Genomic DNA, 14,990 nt, shown 5'->3' on the forward strand with positions numbered 1-14,990 from the left:
GGAGGGGCACAGGGACAGCGGACAGAGGGAGGGCCGGACAAGCACTGACTTTCCCGCAGCACGAAGAGGTCCGTCTGCTTGTCGGAGTTGAGGTCTCCGAAGGCCGCCAGGGTGCCCCAGGCCTCGGCCCCAAAGAGCTCGGCCGTGACGTTGTGCAGCGCCCGCGCCGGGACCGGCCCGACTCCCAGCAGCGCGAGCCCCCCAAGCAGCGGCGCCAGCAGCGCCCAGAAGCTCGGCAGCCGGCCCGCCGCCGCCATGGCAGCCCCTCGGTCCCCGCCCGCCGGCCCAGTGCCGCGCTTGACGGCAGCCGGAAAGCACCGTGCCGCCGGCCGAGAGAGAAACTGCACAGCCCCGACACTCGTACGAGCCGCCACCGGTTCCCCTCTCACTCTCCCCTAGAGCTACACCTCTGACGTTTGGGAGGCCGCGAAGCTAGGTTGAAAATCTCTCTTGCGCTCACTTCCGGCCGGAGCGCCTCTCGACAGTGTCGCGCGGGGGGTGGGGGGGGCGGGGCCGGCCGGGCGGAGCTGACAGGCGGCCCCGGGGGCGGTGGCCAAGGCGGCGGCCCGAGAGCGGTTGTGGGGGCGGCGGGGCTCATGGCTGAAGTGAACTGGAAGGTGTTGGAGCGAAGAGCCCGGGTCAAGCGCTCAGGTTTGGCTGGCTGGAAGCCACCCTCTTCCCCCGCACCCGGGTGGTGCTCCCCTTCAAGCGTCTTGGGCGGGAGGCTGGTGGGGGTCCTGGAGTTGAACCTGTGCCCGCGTGTGTCCCCTTAGAAAGCAGACTGCGGTGCCTGGCCTTCCTCCTCATGTCTACCCCCACCCGCGCCAAGTGGTGGTGGCCCGAACTTTACTACATGTGTTTTTCCCCAACGCTGTTTCGTCTGTGTTCCCCCTCGGAAAGTAGGTGGTGGTATCTACTAAGCCTGGAGTCTTACTCTTTAGAAATCAGGCGGCAGCCAGGTTCCTGGGAGAGTGCGTCCTCCCTCAAAAATCAGATAGCTTCACTCTTAGATGTGAGTATGATCTGGTCCTAGAAAACTGGCAGCAGAAAAGTGTTGCCTTCTTTCGTATCTCCCTTCTACGTTCTTCACAAGTTCTGCGAGTTATTTATGTGGCACAAATCGGTTGAGGGGGACAGGGCCTTAGACTGTGAAGGGGGTCACGTTGAGCATGCTTAGGGCTCAGAAGGAAGCAGGCCCTTTCCCTGGGCAAGTGGCCCCAGGACTCATAGTTCCCGGTTGTGCCTCCCAAATCCAAAGCTGCCGAGGTCAGAAGACGCTGCGCAGGCAGTTACAACAGTTGGAAGTGTCCTGAACTGACTTGTTCAAATTGCAAAGTCACGACTTTGAAGTTAGCACTTGTGGCTGATCACTCCTCTAGATAGGATTGAAACTTCCCTTATTTCTGGCTGGCTGGATATAATCTTGAGCTCAAAGTGTGCCTATAAACGGAAAAGATGGGTGGAATGACAAGTGTTCAATTAAGAATCTTTCCTTTTAAAGGATTGTCATTACTATATTGTTGAGAGATGCTAATGTTAAATAAGGAAAGGCATAGTCCTCAGAAAACCAGTTCTGCATTTGCACTGATATTGAGAGTTTTTTTTTTTTTCTCAGCTAATATACCCCATTATGTTTGGGGTTTTTCCAATTTATGAAGTTCTTAGTTGTCTGTTGTGTAGTTTGCCTTTTTTTTTTTTTAATTTAAAGAAAAGTATCTAATTTCATGAATCATACAGGAGAAATTCATTCAATCTTTGTTGCCAATTTCATTGTTTTTAAACCTTATTTAAAAAGTTCTGCACCATTTACTTAGGTTATTGCAGAACTACCATGAAAGTCTGAGAGAATTTTTTAACAAGTAGTCCCTAGTACATTTCAAAGTCAGTGTACTTACTTGGAATAGTCACATATATTTCTGTTTCACGCTTCTTAAAATTTTTGTGTCATATTGAAATATTGATTGACCATTAACAATGTGTCTACCTGGGCTATAAAAAGTGTTAATTGGATTGATAATATCTGGTCAAAGAGAGTAACCTGAGTTTTCTTACAGGGAACTGAGCTCTGCCTTCAACATCTATTTTACAGCATTTCTCTTTTCTCTTAAGCATATAGGGTTTATTTTCTTCTCCAGGCTTTATTTTCTCTGAATTGCATGTCATAACAGTAAGCTCTGAAAACCTACCTTCTCTTTCTTGAGGAAAAAAAAGTCAGATTTTATTTAACTTTTGTTGAATGCAGTCACTTAAGTCCAGTTTCATGTGCAAAGTAGTTAAGTGCATAGTATAAATGTTCGATGTTAGTGTATGTTTATATCATGGTTGTAAAAGAGATACACTCTAGATAGGATTGAAAGAGATAGAAAGAGTAGAAAGAGTAGAAAGAGATACCATTTGAAGTCATTCCTCCAAATTAGTTGAGGTTTCAGGTTCTAACTCTGTAAGGTGTTGACTATAAAGTTTATTGAATGAATCATTTACTTCCTATGTCTTTAAAAACAATCAACCTGATTCTGTTTGTTACTTTTAGAAGAATATATAAACTGAGCTTAGTTTGAAACTTGGGCTAACCTGACTCTGAGATAGATGGCACTGCAAAGTTCTGAGCATTGTTACATAGTAGCATAATCACTTCACTGCTGGATAGAGGATGCTACACTTATGTAATGTTTAATAAGTGGATATTATATATTTCCTGCCTCATCCATATAAGCAAATGTAATTTATCAAAGCAAAGAAAATCAAATTTTCAAGTCATTAAAAAGAAAATAAAATTATAATGAACCTCAATTATTGCCTTTTTTGCACACTGCATTATGTTAATAACTGCTGACACTGCTTTCAATTAATTTAACGCTGATTGCTTCTAACCTTCACTAAACAGTTTTGAAAATTGCTGTAGTTTAGCCTGCGATGCTTATGATTAGAGTCAACAATTTGAAATGGCCAGCTCACCTGATGCCATCGTCTCTTCTCCTCCAGCTTTCTTAAGGTCTGGTAAGTGTGTAGACCCCGAAAGGGTCACTTGATAATTTTAAGTACCTTTGTTTCTGAATGTTGATGTCAACCATATGATATCATTTTGGTTTTATTTCCTCTTTGGTGGGCCCAAGCCTGGCATCATTTCTGTTGTTGTTAGGCTCAAGTTTGTACTGTATGTTGAATGTGGCCTATAGTGGTGTTGTATAGGGCATTAGAAGTGTGGAGAGGAGACCCTGTCTTTACACCAGCTCTATGTGACCAGGGCCTGGGAGCCTCAGTGCCTGGGAGCCTCAATTGTAAAATAGGTGCCTAAAAAGCTTTTTTTTTTTTAATTAAAAATTCAGTTTATTCATCTGTTTATGACACAGTACACAAGAGGCAAATTGTTTCACATCATAGATTTCACTTCCAACTCCTTGGAATGTTCATTTCTTTGGCTAAAAGGAGAGACTAGACATGAGAGGCAGGCAATGCTTAGGCAACTGACATAAGGATGGGGAGGGGGTGATGCTAATGCTATCCTCAAGTGGACAGGCACAAGGGGACTGTTAGTCACAAGCTATTTTCTAGAACTGTTAGCTGGAAACAAAGGAGCACCACTCCTGGGTGCTCATCCATCGTGGGCCTCAGTCATCCCCACCACACAGGTACAGCAGCGCTTTCTGGTAGTCACCCTTCGTGTCTTGCTGGATGTAGTAGTACAGGGACTTGCCGTACTTTCTCTTGAATTCAGACCTAATTTTCAACATGTCCACTTCATTGCGAGAGACCATGATTCTAATCAGGACTTTATCACGAGTCCCCTTGCCCTTCATGATTAATCATGGTCTCCAAGTGGCCGGACAAGGCTGACTTGAGTGCTGATGCAAGTTCCTTTTTGGTCCTTCTCTGGTAGGTGAAGGCAATATCCTGTCTCTGTTCATTGCTGCAGTTGGTCCAAATGTTGACAATGGTGACTTCATCCACACCTTTGGTCTTGATAGCCGTTTCAATGTTCAGAGCATCATGCTCAGCATCAAAATTGGTGTATGCTTTGACTGACCCATATGCACTTGGGGGCGTGGAGTGATCACCGTCCAAGCTGAGCTTGCAGAGAATTTTGTGAACAGTAGACATTTTGAAGGAAGCTGGGCCTGGGGCCGAGAGCTGCAAGCATCCCCAGTTGTGGAGCCCCTAAAAAGCTTTTTGTTTCTTTTTTTTTTTTTTCTTTTCAAAATGTATTAGCTGATGGGGCCATTCACAGTTCACACGGCTAGTATTTGCTCTCGATGACTTGATGAATATATATATTTTTTAAATTTTTTTATTGTTATGTTAATCCCCATACATTACATCATTAGTTTTAGATGTAGTGTTCCAGGATTCATTGTTTGTGCATAACACACAGTGCTCCATGCCGAACGTGCCCTCCTCAATATCCATCACCAGGCTAACCCATCCTCCCACCCCCCTCCCCTCTAGAACCCTCAGTTTGTTTTTCAGAGTCCATGGTCTCTCATGGTTCGTCTACTCCTCTGATTTCCCCCCCTTCATTCTTCCCCTCCTATCTTCTTCTTTTTTTTTTTTCCTTAACATATATTGCATTATTTGTTTCAGAGGTACAGATCTGAGATTCAACAGTCTTGCACAATTCACAGCGCTTACCAGAGCACATACCCTCCCCAGTGTCTATCACCCAGTCACCCCATCCCTCCCACCCCACCCCCCACTCCAGCAACCCTCAGTTTGTTTCCTGAGATTAAGAATTCCTCATATCAGTGAGGTCATATGATACATGTCTTTCTCTGTTTGACTTATTTCGCTCAGCATAATACCCTCCAGTTCCATCCACGTCGTTGCAAATGGCAAGATCTCATTCCTTTTGATGGCTGCATAATGTTCATTGTACATTTACACCACCTCTTCTTTATCCATTCATCTGTCGATGGACATCTTGGCTCTTTCCACAGTTTGGCTATTGTGGACATTGTTGCTATAAACATCGGGGTGCACGTACCCTTTTGGATCCCTACATTTGTATCTTTGGGGTAAATACCCAGTAGTGCAATTGCTGGATCATAGGGTAGCTCTATTTTCAACTTTTTGAGGAACCTCCATACAGTTTTCCAGAGTGGCTGCACCAGCTTGCATTCCCACCAACAGTGTAGGAGGGTTCCCCTTTCTCCGCATCCCTGCCAACATCTGTCATTTCCGGACTTGTTAATTTGAGCCATTCTGACTGGTGTGAGGTGGTATCTCATTGAGGTTTTGATTTGGATTTCCCTGATGCCGAGCGATATTGAGCACTTTTTCATGTGTCTGTTGGCCATTTGGATGTCTTCTTTGCAGAAATGTCCGTTCATGTCTTCTGCCCATTTCTTGATTGGATTCTTTGTTCTTTGGGTGTTGAGTTTGACGAGTTCTTTATAGATTTTGGATACTAGCCCTTTATCTGATATGTCATTTGCAAATATCTTCTCCCATTCTGTCAGTTGTCTTTTGGTTTTGTTGACTGTTTCCTTTGCTTTGCAAAAGCTTTTTATCTTGATGAAGTCCCAATAGTTCATTTTTGCCCTTGCTTCCCTTGACTTTGGCGATGTTTCTAGGAAGAAGTTGCTGCAGCTGAGGTCGAAGAGGTTGCTGCCCGTGTTCTCCTTTAGGATTTTGATGGACTCCTGTCTCACATTGAGGTTTTTCAACCATTTGGAGTCTATTTTTGTGTGTGGTGTAAGAAAATGGTCCAGTTTCATTTTTCTGCATGTGGCTGTCCAATTTTCCCAACACCATTTGTTGAAGAGACTGTCTTTTTCCATTGGACATTCTTTCCTGCTTTGTCAAAGATGAGTTGACCATAGAGTTGAGGGTCCATTTCTGGGCTCTCTATTCTGTTCCATTGATCTATGTGTCTGTTTTTGTGCCAGTACCATACCTAAAAACTTTCTTAAGTGATTATCATCTTCTTGCATAATGGAAATAACTTTTATAAATTAGAAATTTTTGGTTAGTATTAAAATTATTTCCTCAGGTTTTTTTTTTTTCCCTCTTCTTTAGAGAGAGGTGGAGGGAGGGACAGAGGGAGAGGGGGAGAGAGAATCTTAAGCAGCCTCCATGCCCAGTGCGGAGCCGGATGCCAGGCTTGATCTCACAACCCTGAGATCATGACCTGAGCCGAAATCAAGAGTCTGATGCTTAACTGACTGAGCCACCCAGGCGCCCCTGTGAAGTAGGTATTTTTATATACAATTTCACAGACAGGAAACAAAAGCTCACAAAGGTAAAGCAACTTGCCCTAGGTCCAAGACTATTATGTTTCAAGGCTATGTGCTTTGCCTTCCACTCCATGGCATCCTGGTATAAGGGCTGGAGGAGACATTGGCACAGTGGCTCTTAGACTGTCATGTTGGTGAGACCCTTTGCAAGCTGGATGAAAGCTGATTGCTCCCCTGATGAGTCCCCAGGATTTGGAAAACATTTGCAAGGAAGTTCCTGCATCCAAGAGAGACCATGTTTGTATTCTCATTAGGAATTCAGGTCTTTGGCTGTATCTAGTTTTCCTTTACAGAAGAAAAGGTCTTTGTTTAGCGGCCACAGAGCTAAAATGAAGACTAAAGTCTTTAGGGCTTTTTTTTGTATGTAGTGACCCACCTTAGGCATTTAAAATCTGTTCATTGTGTGAACACTCTGGGGAGAAGCCTTTTGGCAAGAGGCTGCTTTTTGTCTCAAATATGCCTTAAGTAGAATATTCAACCACAGGACTCATTAACAGGTAAATGTGAGGTGAGGCAGCCCAAACCCTGACAGTGGTTCCCCCTTTATTTCCATTTAGATTTTAATTCCTGTTTTGGCAAGATTGAGGAGGAAAATCTTGAAATAGGAAGGAGCTTAAGAAAAAATCACAGACAGAAAATAATGCTCATATTAAGGAATGAAAGTGATCCTTGTTTCCAGTTGTCATCTGCTAAATAACAAAATAGTATATAATATATAACATTGACAGTTGATTTCTGGTTTAATCTTTGAACTAAGAGAACAAGAAGACATATATCTTTGGACTGTGTTTTCTGTATTTTAAGCACCAGGCTCTGTTTTCCATCTTGGCTTTCCTAATAAGGGCTTGGTGGGTTTCTGGCACTAGCAAAGTCATTCAGCAGTTATAAGGAAAGAGAATACTAAAGATATGCTTTTATGCATCAATAGTCCTGAAAATTTCAAAACATAAGAACTGTGCTTTAACATTACATAGAATGTTTGAAGGCATATACAAGAAGCATTTCCAGTACCATATAATTAAATCGAAATAGAATGCACCTAGAAACAAAATAGAAATATACCAAACTTCAATTTTAAGCCATCTTAAAGAACTGATTCCTTGTGAATTACTTTCAACATTTACACTTTTTTGGGAGTTCCTCTAACCAAAAGTTAATAATGACTCCAAAAACTCCTTAAATCTTTTATCTATTAAAATAAATACTCAGAGTGGTTTGCATTTATAGTTTATTTACTAATTGAGAAATACTGCGTTGGAAATGATTTGTTTTCTCCTATTTTTGTTCCTTGGACATTATCATTGTAGGAGAGTGTTTTAAGGAACAATTTCAGGGGCTCCTGGGTGGCTCAGTCAGTTGAGCGGCCGGCTCTTGATTTCGGCTCAGGTCCTGATCTTTGGGTCCTGGGATCAAGCCCTGTGTCAGGCTCTGCACTCAGCAGGGAGTCTGCTTGAGGATTCTTTCTCTCTTCCCTCTACCCCACCGCCTGCTCATGTGCTTGCTTTCTCTCTCTCTCTCTCTCTCAAATAAATAAATGAATGAATCTTAAAAAAAAAAGGAATAGTTTCATTCAACTGTTATTTTGAAGCATGTCCTTGGTTGACAGCTGAGCTTTTCCCTGGTGCTTTTGGCTAAACACTACCCCATGTTACCAAAAATGAAAGCTAGTACCTTGATTTTGGAAAATTAACTTCCAGTGTACCTATATTGTTTTATATATTGTAACCCTCTTTATTCCTCCTGAATTTATTTCTACTCTTTTGTCTTTGTTTCTGCTTTTTACTGAATTTATTGTGTGTGCATGCTTTGTTGTGCTCTGACTGCTAATGTGTCCGTATATGCTGTGGTTGAATATAATTTCTTTTTTTTTCAACTGCTTAAATCCAAAGAGATAGCTGAAGGTCCAGGTTTTTCTTTAAAGGACCTTGGAGTAAAATGTACAAGACCATAAATTTATAGGCATATTTCACCAGCAAAATAAGTTACCAAATTAGGAAAGGAGTGTAGCATCCAGTACCTCAGATTGCCTCCATTTTTCATGTGACTACTAGTTATACAATGTTAGGTTAACAGAGCTAGTCAGCAATAGCAGTCACATTGGTTTTGCAGTTGAATTATTAGTAGTAATTGTTACAGCATTTTGTAATGAGCTAAGAAATGTCTTGGTGTTTTTACTTTTATTCTTAGATAATAATTTTAAAAGTTACTCCTTCTTAAAATGAAGTATACTATCTCTATCTTGGCTCCCTAAGTTTATCAGCATCTAAGTGAGTTTATCAGCATAAGACTTGAATTTTTTCCTGATTTCTTTTTAGGTCTTTGATTAATTTCCTTTTATTAATTTGATTTGATGGGCATATCAGTACATGGTAAAGTTTTATTATATATTCTGGGCATAACTCAACTCTTTATTTTACATGTCTGATGTTCTCTCTCTTTTTTTTTGGCATGATCTGATAGCCTTGTTTTCAGCCTAATGTAACAGTCAATTAATCAAAAAGTTTCTTGTGGCTTAAAGATACCATATGCCTGGGTTCGTGGACCACTGTGGATTATGGCCTCTTTTAAAAGCCTAAGGAAAGAGTACACATTTTGTGTTCAGCTAAACCTGAATCTCATCCTGGCTTTGTTGTTTACTATCTGTTTGATCTTGAGCAAGTTACTTTACATTCTTGAGAACTGGCTTCCTTCTCTATAAAAATAAGGGTAATAAAACCTACCTGGAAGGATTATTATGAGGATTAAATAAGATATTATATGCAAAACACTTGATATTTAGTAGCTGCCTAATAAATTTGAGTTCTTATCTTTCCTAATACGGTCTTTTATAATGTTGCTGATAGGTATTTAAGAGTAGGACTTATACAAAAACAGATAAGGTTGTTTATCTCTCTTATTTTGATATCTATCCTCTAGGTGGCCATTTGATTAAGAAAACTGGTCATAGTAAACTATAATTAGTTTCAATCAGGTTACCCAGAATCTATTCTCATTTGAGTCCAAGTCCATTTCATTTTTGTCAATAATCACAAGTCTAAAGAAATTCTTTATGACAGTTTCCTTGGGAACTCCTGTCAGACAGCAGGGAGAGCAATCATTATTTTATGTATAGTTAGAGTTTATTTTTGTCTTATATTGGGTATGCAACAGGTTCCCTTCAAGTAGGATGGAATTTTCTTTTTTTTTTTTTTTTTAAAGATTTTATTTATTTATTTGACAGAGAGAATGAGAGAGAGAGCACATGAGAGGGGGGAGGGTCAGAGGGAGAAGCAGACTCCCTGCCGAGCAGGGAGCCCGATGCGGGACTCGATCCAGGGACTCCAGGATCATGACCTGAGCCGAAGGCAGTCGCTTAACCAACTGAGCCACCCAGGCGCCCCAACTGAGCCACCCAGGCGCCCATGATGGAATTTTCTGAAACACTTGTAAATTGTATCCTGCTGGGAGCTCTGACCTCTTCTTAGTAGGTCCTGCCCTGTAATCTTATAAGATTTAAGAAATAGAAGCCATATGATGTGGCTTAACTCGCCTGGCATGAATCTCATTGACCTTAAAGCTTACTTTCTTTCTATATCATTATCCTCAGCAGAAATGGTGCTTTAGATTCTATAAGTGAAATAGTTTCATGAAGAGTACAATGTCTTGTCTCACTGTTTCAGATTGTTACAGAATACTCACGTTGTGTATCCTAAAATCTGTTTTCCTCTTGATGTTTTCTTTATCTCCAGTCTTCTGTGAGGCAAAATAAAGGATAAGAGGAACTTCCAGAATTCCTGATTCTGATCCAGGTGCCTACTTGAACGTTTCCAAATGGGTATATGGTGGGCATCTCAAATGAAACCTGGCCAAAACCAAACTCTTATTTCTAACTCCTATTCCTATCTCAAACATGGGCCTCCCTTCATCTTCTTCATCTCAGTAAACTAAACCATTATTCTGCCAGCTATTCGTGCTAAAAATACAGAGGTTATTCCTTTTTCCTTCATCCTTTTTATTCAGTTCATTTGTAAATCCTTTCTACTCCATCTCCAAAAATGTATACTAAAATCTGTCTATTTTTCTCCAGCTGTACTCCTGCCTCCCTAGTTTTAGCCACTTTCATCTCTGGTCTAAACTCTGAGATAGCCTGGAAAGAATTCATGTTCTTACCTTACTACAATCTGTTCTTTCCCAAGCAGTGAGAAGATTTTTTTTAAACACATAAGTCTGATCCTGTCACTTTCCTGTGATAATTTATTATCTTGAAGCATAAAATCCGCAGTCCCTTCCCTTGGGTGACTCAAGGCCCCTGGCTGTTGCCTGTCTGTGATCTTCTCATGGAGCTCTCCATTCCTCACCCGTTGCTCTTCCGCCACGCCGGTTTGATTTGGTCGCTTAAGACACAATTTTATTTCACTTAGGCTCTCTGTGATAGCGATTTCCTCTGCCTGGAAAGTTCTCTGTCCTGCTGTTTGGTAGCTTGTGCTTGTCCCTTTCGGTTGTCTTTTAGGTTCTCATCTTAAGCTTAAGTCTCCTTAGAAAGACCTTTTCTTCCTGTCCAATCTAAGTGGCCCCCAGACACATCACTCTTAATTCTAATTCTCTATAGTGTACTTCTCACTATTTGATATTTTTCTCTTATCTTGCCTGTCTCATATGAGAGAAGAGATTTCATCTGTTTTATCCTCTCCTGCATGCCTAGAGCCTAGAAGTACTGGAGCATAATAAATGATCAGTAAATCATATTGCTTAGAAAATTGTATTACTTATCACACCTGAGTCCCTCCTGCCCTTTTTAGAGACAGTGTCATCATGTGCTTAGTATTTAGACTTTAGACTCATGCTACTGGCTCAGATCCCAGTATGATATTTATAAACTGCGTGAATTGTTTTTGTATCTACTTTCCCTCATTGGATAGTAGAGATAATAGTATATCCTTCATAAGTTCTTTTGCGAAGGTGAAATAATGTCTATGAAGTACTTGGTGGTTGTAGTAGTGGTACTAATAATAACAATAAAGACTATAGTGTTGATGGTGACAGCAGGGACTATTTTAGTAGCTAACGTTTATTGAGTATTTAATATGTGACAAGCAGTGTTATTTTCAGTGCTTTTCATTTAAATCTCACAACAATCTTTTGCCATAGGTACTATTACTTCTCTCTTGAAAAAAACAAAACAAAACAAAACACAGAGAAGTAAACTCACATAAAGTCATGCAGTTAGGATGCAGACTCTGGCAGAACCACTGCTCCTAACCACTGCTGCCTTCCCCTTCATTATGCATAGTGCCTGAGTGTCGCATAAATGAATGGCAGTGATTATTATTTGCATCTTGGTTATGTTCACTGCTCTTCTCTCATTTCAAATTAACGTTTATAGGGTCTCTCTAATGTCACAGGAAGTTTGTAATATATAATACTGGTTTTAGAGAGCTCATAGCCCAATGGACCTTTATGCAGAGCTAAAGATGACTTTACTGCTCTTGTAGATATAGAATCTCTGTCTCTCTCAGACTCTTCTAGTTGTTTCCTACTTAACTTTGCTGCCTATGGCCATCATCTGCCATTATACCACCTCTAGCAAGTCCATTCTATAAGTTCCTGTCTGGATGATTTTTCTAAAATAAGGAACTGATCTGTTACTCCCTTGCTTAACACCACTCATTAGCTCTAGGTCTCCTGCAGCATTAGTGTGGGACTTTAGTGAATTCTTCTCTGGAAGTGACATTTGAGCTGAAGGAGGAAGTAGAAGTCAAATGAGAAGTTAGGGTGAAGAGGATTCTAGGCTAGGATCTTGGGGATAGATAGCTGGACATTTGAGGAGCACTGAGAAGGCCAAAGGACAAAGCACTGTGAATGACAGAAATAGGAGAGAGAAGATGGCTGGGTTGGGCAGGGCATTGGAAACCTTGAAGATACTTGGATTTTATTGTGAGAAGGAAAGCCATTGAAAATTTGCAGTAATGCAGTGATAAGACTGAGTAACGTTTTATGAAGATCCTCTGGCTACGAAGTGAAAAATAGATTGGAGAGTGGGATAAGGTAGGGAGCAGCTGATGGCAGGAGCCATGTATTATATGTCTGTCTCTGACACTTAACACAGGGCACAGTGCCAGGTGTGGGTCACTCAGTCCATGTTGGGTGATGAATGTCTGTGAAAGTGCAGATATTGACTCTTGTCATCAGTCTAGATTCAGAAAATGTGATCACTTTGTTTATGCATTGGAATCCATTTGCCATTTATTATATAATTTTTGACTCAACAGACTGACTTTTAGAAGGAGGCCCAATTCAACAGATTTCCTGTGTGTGTGTAGTAAATTCTTACAAATATATATCTTATGTCATAATTTTTGTCCATATTTTAAAATGACAGATTGGCCATTCTATTTCTGAAGAATAACCTGCAAAATTGTGCAAAGTTCTGCTGTATCTTTTCTTGGTTCAGGCTAGAAGATACATATGGAGATTTGATTTACCTGTTAAGAGATGTTGGGTTCATGGCAGATACAAATATTTTATTTTTACTGGTAAGCATATAGTTAGAATATGTCTTTTATGATTTTGAAGGAAGTTTATTTTCAAATCCCTAAGTAGAAAACAAATAACAGAAAATTGTAACTGCGTGTTATATACTAGGTCTTGAAAAATTAGTAAGTGCTTTTTGATGGTTCATTGTAGTTTTCAGTGATTTTTTTTTTTTTTTCCCAGAACATTTTTCCTTTATTGTAATTTACAATAGAAATGATACCAAGATACTGGTCAAAAGCAAATGAGACCAAAACCTTTTCAAAAGTAGAAAAATTGCCTTTATTCCTTTTTTTTTTTTTTTTTTGCTATTTAGAGAGGATCTTGCACCCTGAAATTTGTCCAGGATGAAAATGGTCTTTACAATTTGTTATTAGCTAAGTGGCAGGTTGAATAATGATCTGAAAACTGTGATGTGTTTTTAATAAATTCACACTTGTTCTCATTTTTGTCATATTAGGCTTTGGCTGCCTTGGTTAGAAGTGGTTTTTTTTTTTTTTTTTTTTAATTTATTTTTTATTCTTATGTTAATCCCCATACATTACATCATTAGTTTTAGATGAAGTGTTCCATGATTCATTGTTTGTGCATAACACCCAGTGCTCCATGCAGAATGTGCCCTCCTCAATACCCACCACCAGGCTAACACATCCTCCCACCCCCCTCCCCTCTAGAACCCTGTTTGTTTTTCAGAGTCCATCGTCCCTCATGGTTCGTCTACCCCTCCGATTTCCCCCGCTTCATTCTTCCCCTCCTGCTACCTTCTTCTTCTTTTTTTTTTTTCTTAACATATATTGCATTATTTGTTTCAGAGGTACAGATCTGAGATTCAACAGTCTTGCACAATTCACAGCGCTTACCAGAGCACATACCCTCCCCAGTGTCTATCACCCAGTCACCCCATCCCTCCACCCCACCCCCCACTCCAGCAACCTCAGTTTGTTTCCTACAATTAAGAATTCCTCATATCAGTGAGATCATAGGATACATGTCTTTCTCTGTTTGACTTATTTCACTCAACATAATACCCTCCAGTTCCATCCACGTCGTTGCAAATGACAAGATCTCATTCCTTTTGATGGCTGCATAATATTCCATTGTATATATATACTACCTCTTCTTTATCCATTCATCTGTCGATGGACATCTTGGCTCTTTCCACAGTTTGGCTATTGTGGACATTGCTGCTATAAACATCGGGGTGCACGTACCCTTTTGGATCCCTACTTTTGTATCTTTGGGGTAAATACCCAGTAGTGCAATTGCTGGATCATAAGGTAGCTCTATTTTCAACTTTTTTTTTTTTTTAAGATTTTATTTATTTATTTGAGACAGAGAGAATGAGAGAGACAGAGAGCACATGAGAGGGGATAGGGTCAGAGGACGAAGCAGACTCCCTGCCGAGCAGGGAGCCCGATGCGGGACTCGATCCAGGGACTCCAGGATCATGACCTGAGCCGAAGGCAGTCGCTTAACCAACTGAGCCACCCAGGCGCCCTCTATTTTCAACTTTTTGAGGAACCTCCATACAGTTTTCCAGAGTGGCTGCACCAGCTTGCATTCCCACCAACAGTGTAGGAGGGTTCCCCTTTCTCCACATCCCCGCCAACATCTGTCGTTTCCTGACTTGTTAATTTGAGCCATTCTGACTGGTGTGAGGTGGTATCTCATTGAGGTTTTGATTTGGATTTCCCTGATGCCGAGCGATATTGAGCACTTTTTCATGTGTCTGTTGGCCATTTGGATGTCGTCTTTGGAAAAATGTCTGTTCATGTCTTCTGCCCATTTCTTGATTGGATTCTTTGTTCTTTGGGTGCTGAGTTTGATGAGTTCTTTATATTTTGGATACTAGCCCTTTATCTGATATGTCATTTGCAAATATCTTCTCCCATTCTGTCGGTTGTCTTTTGGTTTTGTTGACTGTTTCCTTTGCGTTGCAAAAGCTTTTTATCTTGATGAAGTCCCAATAGTTCATTTTTGCCCTTGCTTCCCTTGCCTTTGGCGATGTTTCTAGGAAGAAGTTGCTTCGGCTGAGGTCAAAGAGGTTGCTGCCTGTGTTCTCCTTTAGGATTTTGATGGACTCCTGTCTCACATTGAGGTCTTTCAACCATTTGGAGTCTATTTTTGTGTGTGGTGTAAGGAAATGGTCCAGTTTCATTCTTCTGCATGTGGCTATCCAATTTTCCCAACACCATTTGTTGAAGAGACCGTCTTTGTTCCATTGGACATTCTTTCCTGCTTTGTCAAAGA

The 14,990-nt window shown here is 40.9% G+C and overlaps 2 protein-coding genes across 4 annotated transcripts in view; one reads left to right on the forward strand and one right to left on the reverse strand.

The window, feature by feature from the left end:
• The window catches only part of ITFG1 (integrin alpha FG-GAP repeat containing 1), a 337,289-nt gene extending 336,829 nt beyond the window's left edge, over positions 1 to 460 (reverse strand). The window contains exon 1 of the mRNA XM_021705838.2: positions 50 to 460. Coding sequence (XP_021561513.1) covers positions 50 to 257 — 208 coding nt within the window. The 5' untranslated portion in view covers positions 258 to 460. The remainder of the gene's footprint in view (positions 1 to 49) is intronic.
• A 110-nt stretch (positions 461 to 570) lies between these two features.
• Positions 571 to 14,990, forward strand: part of PHKB (phosphorylase kinase regulatory subunit beta) — a 300,058-nt gene continuing 285,638 nt past the window's right edge. For 2 of the 3 annotated variants that reach the window (XM_021705835.2, XM_021705837.2), the window contains exons 1-2: positions 571 to 651; positions 2,885 to 2,997. In XM_021705835.2, coding sequence (XP_021561510.1) covers positions 2,943 to 2,997 — 55 coding nt within the window. In that variant the 5' untranslated portion in view covers positions 571 to 651; positions 2,885 to 2,942. Of the gene's footprint in view, positions 652 to 2,685; positions 2,998 to 14,990 lie in introns of those variants that run through there. The other variant, XM_021705836.2, reaches the window with a different exon arrangement.

This window comes from Neomonachus schauinslandi, chromosome 16 (assembly GCF_002201575.2).
Source record: "Neomonachus schauinslandi chromosome 16, ASM220157v2, whole genome shotgun sequence".
NCBI lineage: Eukaryota > Metazoa > Chordata > Mammalia > Carnivora > Phocidae > Neomonachus > Neomonachus schauinslandi.